Here is a 9,175-nt window from a genome sequence, read left to right on the forward strand (position 1 = left end):
TAATTGGAGCACTTCTTTAGAAAAGATGTTACATGATGAGCCAGTTTGTCAAGACACTATTTCAGTATTGACTTGATGGAGCAAGTAATTTCAGATGTGAATCCATCCATGCACATTCATTCAATCATTTACACCCTCCTTAAAATAAGATTAACAACATAAGTTTGGAGAGCTCCACCCTGATATTTCAGCAGCATTTGTCATAAAGTTACAGCGAGTAACTGATCCTTGGATTATTTGAGTTTAATTTCATTTGCAAGAATCTTCTTTCTGAGAATCTTCTGATTGCTTTGAAGTTGTCGTGTCAGCCTATTTTGCCTCTCAGATTGTGAAAGAAATTGAAAACTGGAAGTAAAATGATGCAGCATTGTGTCAGTCTGGGTGCAGTTTCACAACTCTGGACAAAACACTGAGGAGTCCAGCGTCACTAACAGTGAAGTATTCATCAAAGCCTCTTTACATCTGACATTATCTTGATTTTCGTCAGTGTGTACTTTGTCCCCAGAGAGGGAAGGGGAGTGGCCAAATGCCTCAAACAGGTTTATGGCTGCCTGTGAGCAACTTTCCAGCCAGAGTATTTGCATGTCAAAACTGGAATCCACACCCTCCATCTGCAGACTGCTTATCATGTTGAGACACCTCCTTGCCTTTGTTTCTTCCAGCTGGCAGAGAGTGTAGCTTCTCCAAATATTGAACATAAGCTGAGCGTGTACAAATATAAAAAGGGATATTCTGGGAGCAGTCAAGAAGAAGTTCACAATCTAAATGTAAGTCACTGTTGTTGAGTATCAGATAATGATGTTGTGACTAAGCTCAGCATGCTTTTGAAGTCTCTAGCAAGCATTCTGCAAGAAGCAGCTGCTCAGTAAGAAAGTCAAAGGCCTCAAGTGAATTCTCTGAACAGTAATAGAATGTGTGAATAAATAGGCTGTTGGTATAAATTTATGTTTGTCTTATGCTGCAACCTTTAAGCTTGAGATATCACTTTTCTGTACATATACGGCACAGCATTGCTCCTAGAGGATCTTTGATCTGTGAAACTTGGTTCAAAATGTAAATATTTTATTAGATAAGCATAAAAACTACGTCTCTTTAAGATCCTTTAAAAGTCACTCGAGAACAAAAAGAAAAGACTGTGCTTAAGCTGATTATAGTGAAGCCTGCATTTTCTACATAACACTCAGTGTGAAAGTAAACTGCCCACTGAGACTTTCTCACACCGTTTTATTGCCGTACAGCTTAAAAAAAGCAAGACTAAACCTGTGTCTTTGCTCCCTAGATATGTCAGATAACATATAATCTGTACTGAAGCTTACATGCTTCAAATGTCACCTGTTTCTGTCTGACTGATATACACGTTTGCTTTAAACCACTGCTGTTTGAGGGGATTTATAACGTCAAATACCATCGAAATTTCTTAGATATGAAATTGTGGTCTGTTTACTTTAAGATGTATGTGTTTTAAGTGACATTAATCTTTAGAAAAGGCTTCATGCAGCCTCTCTTGAACTTGCAGTGTGTTCATGCTGTTGTTTTACTGATACAAAAAGGACAACAAATGTCCTACTTGAGCTTCAGATTATAGTTTAAAGGTGCAATTTTCTTTATTACAAAAGTACATATTTGCATAGTTTTCAATAGAATCTGAAGGATAAGTTTGAGAACTAATTTTAAAAAGCTTCACTGAACTCCACAGTAATGCAATTACTGAAAGCAGTTTATTCTTCCACAGATATGACATTAATTTCCTTGGCTTAATTTTACCCCACCTTAGCTTGAAGTACAGCAATAACATTCACCCCTTGGGCACACACAGCTACTCATCCTTTTCAATTTTGCTGTCTGATAATGCTGAGCCAGTTTTCATGATGTGACTTGTTGTAAGGGAGTCACATTTTTATCTATAGGATCATATAAGGTCTTGAATATATTGTTCAAGGCATGAGCTCATCACCAGGTTTTAATGATCAGCCACTTTCCTTACTAAATTGGAAAATGCTGATTTCTTCCCCCATTTAGCAGTTATTCCCAAACAAAACGTTATAAACATGCTCAATACGCAGATTCTCAAGATGTGTCGGTTACACTGCATTTATCAGTGTCTTCTCGTGAAACTTATCAGATGATATCATATCTTATGATTCATTGCCATTTGGGAATTGCTGCTTAGCTATTCATTAATCAGCACATAGTTTCTATTTTCTTTCCCACGAGTGATTTCCTGCATGGCAACCTGGTACACGTTAAAACATCAGAAACCATTAATAGCACAGATTTAGTTAATAACATTTTTCATTTTGTGCTTCAGTCAAACAGCAGGTCATGGAAGGATTGTTATGATTGCACTCAGACTGTGCAGTAAAATTATCTTTTCAGAATACTCGAACAGCTGCCATCAGATTTCTTTGAAATCCACATGGTCCAGTAAGACAGTAGTAACACTAGTAACACACAAGACAATCTGAAACAATTATTTCAATGAGACCACTTTATGCATACCATAAAAAACAGAACTGTGTTTTATAGCTCTTTGTGTTTAATGAGTCCATGCATTGCATACTGTACAAATTAAGGTTTCAAAAGAGTTTTTAGTTTAATTTTAATTTTCAACCAAATTACAGATTCTCCTTGTTAAGTTTAAAGTAATAACTGAAAAACTGAAAAAAGTATTAATTTACATGTTAACTATCAAAAAAACTGTCCAAATAAATAAATAATATTGTCTACATCACAAATCATTAGTGATACAAATAGTAATTCATTCTTTAGTTACACAGGCTTACTGTATTTTAATCCACTAAAATATTATTATTTTATAGATATTTGCTGTTATTTACACAGTTTCTAAACATTATAGTACAGCACCCTTGCTAACAGATGTTCACAGTCTTTTCTGTATTGATTTTACAGTGCATTATAGTCGACAGATTAATGCATATACCATATTATAGCTTTCTAATATGGCCTTTATTGTAGATTGACAATTCCTTGTTCTACATTATCATTCACTTTGCCTCATTAAGCTCACCATGAGTCAACATTTTCCACCCTGTTCTAATGTTTGTTCTCTGATCCCCTTACATCATGTCATTGATTTCCATTATCTCTAACAGGTCCTGCTGAAATAGTCTGGAGCGATGGATTCTCCAGAGTTCTCCCTATTATCGTCTTTACGGGGAGAGTTTAAATCAGAAGATTATATCCAACCTCACTATAAGGAGGCTTATCGCCTGGCCATCGACTGCCTGGTGAAAGACGGCAGAGACAGCTACCAGGAGTTTCTCAAGGGAGAACGTGTTGGGAGCTTCCTGTCTGAGGATGAGATTCTCTTCATCACTGCAAATGTGCAGCAGCTACCACCTCAAAACCACGCAGAGGAAACCAATGGAGCACCAGACACTCAATCATCCTCAGGGACGTATTGGCCTGTCCACTCAGATGTGGCCGCACCGAATTTGGACTTGGGCTGGCCGGAGGTCATGCACGAAAAGCTGCAGACAAATATCGATCTGCTCTATCACCCCCCCAGACAAAACAGTCCAACTGTCAAAGAAATGATCCGAAAGCGAATTCAGGAAGCCAGACAGGTAATCAAGCTTCCTGCAAGAATGTGCAAAGACAGACACACACAAATAACACTGCACTGTGATGTGATCATGCTGATATACTTCTGTCTCAGAGATCCTCCGCAGTATGTCGCAAGCAGTTTTCCCCTGCAGGCTGTTCCACAGACATCTCTCGCTCTCAGTGTTCAGAGTTAAGGAGTGTCTGCTGGGTGGCTGAGGTCAAAATCTGGTTCTGCAACTCACCAGTGTGAGATTTGAACCACATTTACAGTACTACCACAACATTGTAGAGTGATTTATTTGATACAGTCATGCTTCAGGTGATTTTTGGACTGTGTAAAGATGAATCACGAACTAGTTTTATTGCTCAAAATGTTGGTAAAGACGCAATTAGTCCTGGTTCATCTCTGTTACAATTGTTGTAGCTCATAAATAAACCAACAAACAGAGCAGAAGACTGACAACAACAGGATCAGACCCTTATGTTTCTTTATTCATCTCTATTTCCCAGATTAGTGTAATGTAAAATACACCATACTGAACAACAGCTGCACTCTATCCTAGCTGTCAGAACTGCAATTGAAGGGTTAAATAATAATGATTTGAATGTATTTATTTTTTTCAGAATGCCACATAGATGATTAAGAATGAGTAATACTTCGCATGGTTCATCAAAGGGGCAGTCACAAACAGGCTTCACAGGAAATTAAATGAGGAAAAGCAATTAATTTAAGCAACATGCAATAATGGTCACCCAATACTTCATTACATGCTACAGGAGTACTGCTGCTGCTTCATAACATTTCATTTTCAGACTCACTGAGACATAATTGACATTCACTTGGTCCTTCAATACTGAAAAAAATACTAACAGTGAGGAGTAGAAAAGGATTTCTGATGAATAAAGGCTTTCCTTTGCCAGACTCACAGTTACAGTTTATGTTTATGTCATCTACAGATTTCTCAAGCGAACACTAATTGAATGCTCTATACTCACTCTGGCATGTTAAATGCTGATCGATCCTGACTTGTTCATTTTGTCGTCGCAGGTTGTTGCCATTGTGATGGACATGTTCACTGATGCAGACATATTCAAGGAAACTGTTGAAGCTTCTATACGTGGAGTCCCAGTCTACGTGCTTTTGGATGATTTCCACTTGAAAAGTTTCCTCAAAATGGCTGAAAATCAAGACGTAAAACTTCAACAACTAAGAGTAAGTTCCTGTTGTAAAGCATTTATATGATTTATAAATGTATTTTTGTTGATTTTAACGTTCTAACATACATAATCTTGATGATGATGCAATGTGGATACTAAGACATCTCATTCATAGATGTGCTTTTGTCTATTTTAATCATTCACATTTATACTACAGATACATTTACATGCATGCAAAGATGTCCTGACTGATTTTTACACAGCATGACCTTTCTGAAAGCCTCAGTTCTGCAGACCTGGTTGCTCCTGTTTATTGGGTGGAGTCATAGTTATTGGCACGAGATAATAAAGATTCAAACACACCCTTAAACTTTCCATCAGGTGAATATTACATGCCAGTAACAACAACAGCAACTCAAGCTCTCAACAAAACATCAGATTGACCTTTTCTGCCCAGTGCATCCTATTCTTCTCAGATGTTTAACTGATGATGGATGTACTTAACGCCTTTTGAAACATTGAACTGCGATAAATATTTTCTGATATTGTCCTTTTACTGCTCTGTCCACAGAACATGAGGGTGCGCACCGTGAAAGGTCAGGATTACCTCTGTCAATCAGGAGCTAAATTTCACGGGGCAATGGGGCAGAAGTTTCTTTTAGTCGACTGCCACACTGTGATTTATGGCTCATACAGGTAAATAAAAATGTAGTGTAATAGGAGCTTTCATAAAGTGAAGCCCTGCATTTACCGTCTCTCTTTCAAAAAAATTGCTGTCATCAATTCTGATAGATCTCTTTTGATACAGTTGAATACGTTCTTGGAAAATTAATATTTGTAGAAAATGTGGCGGCATTTAAGGGGAAAGAAAAAAATATGTCAGTACAACAGTTGTTTAAAAGCAAGACTGAAATCTTTTGAAATTATCATTATTAATTTCTTCTTCTTTTTAAGAGAATTATACCACACATCAATTTGTCCTCACCGCATTAAATGAATAAATGTTCATGTTTGTTCACAGCTTCACTTGGTCGTTTGAGAAGCTCAATCTGAGCATGGTTCAGGTCATCACAGGCCATCTGGTGAAGTCCTACGATGAGGAGTTTCGAACACTCTACGCCCGCTCGACTGTGCCAGCTGAACTGCGTTCCTCAGAGGCCTTGTTTCAACGCAACGGGCCACATGGGCTTCTGTCGACATCTCATTCTACACCTAAAATTGAGCGCAATGACCAGTTGAGACACACTCTGGACACAGTCTATCGGAAGACCTGCGAGAGGAACTTTGGCTCCAGACGTTTTGAGGACAAGCTGCTTGAAGAAGAGGGTAGCACTCTCGGTCCCATGATTGAGAATGGCATCGGCGTTCACAATCACGTGCCGCAATTTCATTCTCCAGACACAATGAATTTCTTGAAAAGGCACAGCTATGCTGGCGAGAGACAAGATGGGTTCTCCCCACAGAACATCAGGCCAAGAGCTAGCAACTGGAATATATCTAGAGATACTGTAAACGGACCAAACAACTACGCTATGGATAATTATTTACAAGTGCCGCAGATGCACAGAGGTCAAAACATGCGTCAGTCCTACAATGGTAATGATAAACAGGTTCTATCAATGCAGCAGAACATGCCAACACTGGAGAATACATCCAAGTCGTTCATGCGCACATGGAGGATTGAGTCTTACCTTAAAAACCCGGATGTCTCTTTTGGGAGCTCTTGTGACTATTTGGACCAGTTTGAACAACAGGACAAAGCGAACAACTTCATGCAAGGAAGGATGAGGTCCTCTCTTGTTTTCAGGTCCACCATACCTGAACAAATGGAGCCAAACACGCACATAAACAGCACTCCTGCTGGTCTGAGCCCCTCAGCAGCCACAAACACACCATTTCACTACTCATCGATGCAGTGGAGTCCAACCGACAACAGAGGAAATAACGAAGAGTTCATGTTAAAGAGGCAAAATTCACAGATTTTGGATGACCTTCACAGTAATGCGGGTTATGGTCCAGGTAGAACCTCTTACCTCTCCACATATGCCAGCTTAGGCAGAAATAAGGGCACACAGATCATCACAAACCCTGATATCCTGACTGACAGTTGGAACAAAAGGCATAGCGTGGCAGATCCGAGATCAAACACTGAGTTCACGCATGAATCATCAGGTCAGATGCGTGGAGCTTTTACAAGGAAGCAAGTGAATAGAAGCACTGCAGGAATCAATGAGCATAATGGGGGATATAGGTCAAATCTGAATGAAGATCAGAGGTCTGTCTCTCATTATGATGTCAAGAGTATCACAAGCACAACGAGCCCCAATGCTCACATTTGGCAGGATCCACCATGCAGGACTGTGTCTGCAGCAGCCCTGGATGTGAACAGTAAGGATCTGAAAGACAAATCCAGCAGTGCAGGCTCTCATTCATCTCAGCATTTCCTTAAGAAGAGCTCCAAGAAAATAAAATCCTTATTGAATATACCAGAGAAAAAAGAAGATTCGATTAGAAGCATGGAAGCACTGAGTCTCAAATCGGGTGAAAGCACAGACACCTTAACTGCTGAGGATGACGAGAAAACATCGTACGGTCAACGAAAACTTCACCACAGCACAACCAGCTCAGTCAGGTCCTCTTCGCGGGTTCAGAGGAATGGGTTGGAAGACGACCATTTGAAGTCCTCAAAGCCGCGATTCAGAACAGAGGAGCTGCAAGATCTACCGCAGGTGTGTCTCCCCAAAACTAGCGCTCAGAAGAAACCCACTGTTCTCGACAAAGGCGTGAGGTCCGGCCTCGATGCAGGCAGCTGGAGCAAAGATCGAGGACCTGAGAATCGCATGTACAGCCGGTTCGAGCCTTTCTGCTCAATGGAAAAGAAACACCCTCTACGCAGTACACACAGCTTTGGAAGCACACACTCTCAGGAGAAAACCAAAAGCCCTTCTAAAGGTGAGATAGCTATTGAACACAGCTTTAGTCGGGCTTCACGAGGGCAACACGAGAACAGGCTGGAGAAATTCTTTCACAGAATGGGAAATCTCATAAACAAGAACAAATAGTGACAAGCGCACAATCTACACAGGTCACTTATTACAAAATCACACTGGACTGGTGACATTTGCGTATTATTGGTATTTTCTGTGTTTACTTGGGAAAATGCTTTTAGGAAAAAGTTTACATTTAAACCTCTGCTTTTTTTTAATGTGTTTGAATGCACTGATGAATGTCAATGAAAAGAGTATATTTTATATGTATATATGGGCCCGATCTTTTTTTTTTTTTAAAGTTCAAAACACCCGTTAAACTGTCTTCATGTCTGCTCTCAGCTGGTGTCAGCCTCTGCCATAAATTCAAACCCTGTCAAAAAGTAATTGCAGATGCATTTACAAGTGTCATATGTATATAATTTATTGCTGCAGATGTAGATGTGTGCACATACCAAAGAGCTGTTACTGTAGTCACAGGACAATTCTACTTAAGACAAACTAACTACACTTGATGAAAAACATACATACTGCACCACATCTTTACCATTTATGTCAGACAGGCTGTGTGAATGCTAAGGGGTTTGAAATAAAATTGTAAAGTACATGTTTTGTTTTTGTATAATAAAGTTTTGCACATTTTTTTCCCTTTATTAAGGCTTTCTTTTTCAAAAGATGCCATCTAAGGATTTGTTTTATTTAATGAGCATTGTGCCTTGAGGCAAATTTTCCTGTCCACTAAAAGAAAAGTACAGTGTGTGTGCCCTCAGCAGACACTCAGGGATGATTCAAGGATTCCATACTTTACTCAAGGGTTATTTGTATCTCTGGGGTTGTTTTATGTCTCTAAATGTTTTTTCCCTCTAGTTATGTTGTGATGATGAACATAATTACTGAATGCGCTGTGTTCCAAAGCAATGTTCTTTGGAATGAACGTTGCACTGGAAATGTTCAGGGGTAGTTATGGCTGATAATGTTCCTGCAACAAGAGAGACTGTGTCAAAGCATAATTATAGACAGTAAATAGTCACACTACAGAAATACTACACAAATTGTTATTTGTTGAAGAACACAAACGCATTTTTGCCAGATTGGTTCATTAGTTACATTTAATAACAAAAAAATATATCAACATTGTTAACTGAAGTCGCAGTTTGGTCATCTTTATACTTTGTTCTGTCCTATTGTAATTGAATAAAAGGGTATTTTCTAGAAGACACTGTTACACTCAAGATAGACTTCAGAGAGCAACATCACCTCCAGTCCAAAACTTTCTATAATTCAGAGGTATTTTAAAGTTTAGTTTCAGATCATTAGGAAAAGTTTTGGGTATCTCAAAGACATAAGATCCATTTTAGTGAACTTTCTCTTCATGAGTCTGATAAAATGGTCATGAAAATGCTGGATAATTATGATTCTTTCTACTGAAATAACATTTTGTGAAGTTCAGCTTGAAAATTTAG

The 9,175-nt window shown here is 38.9% G+C and overlaps 1 protein-coding gene across 1 annotated transcript; it reads left to right on the forward strand.

Annotated features, from left to right (window-relative positions):
* Nucleotides 1–664: 664 nt before the first annotated feature.
* fam83b (family with sequence similarity 83 member B) lies at nt 665–8,359 on the forward strand. The gene is made up of 5 exons (XM_022212144.2): nt 665–767; nt 3,114–3,587; nt 4,616–4,780; nt 5,297–5,421; nt 5,747–8,359. The coding sequence occupies exons 2-5, from the start codon at nt 3,138–3,140 to the stop codon at nt 7,785–7,787; spliced, it is 2,781 nt and encodes a 926-aa protein (XP_022067836.2). The 5' UTR covers nt 665–767; nt 3,114–3,137; the 3' UTR covers nt 7,788–8,359.
* The last annotated feature ends 816 nt before the right edge of the window (nt 8,360–9,175 follow it).

The sequence above is a fragment of the Acanthochromis polyacanthus genome, chromosome 15 (assembly GCF_021347895.1).
Source record: "Acanthochromis polyacanthus isolate Apoly-LR-REF ecotype Palm Island chromosome 15, KAUST_Apoly_ChrSc, whole genome shotgun sequence".
Lineage (NCBI taxonomy): Eukaryota > Metazoa > Chordata > Actinopteri > Pomacentridae > Acanthochromis > Acanthochromis polyacanthus.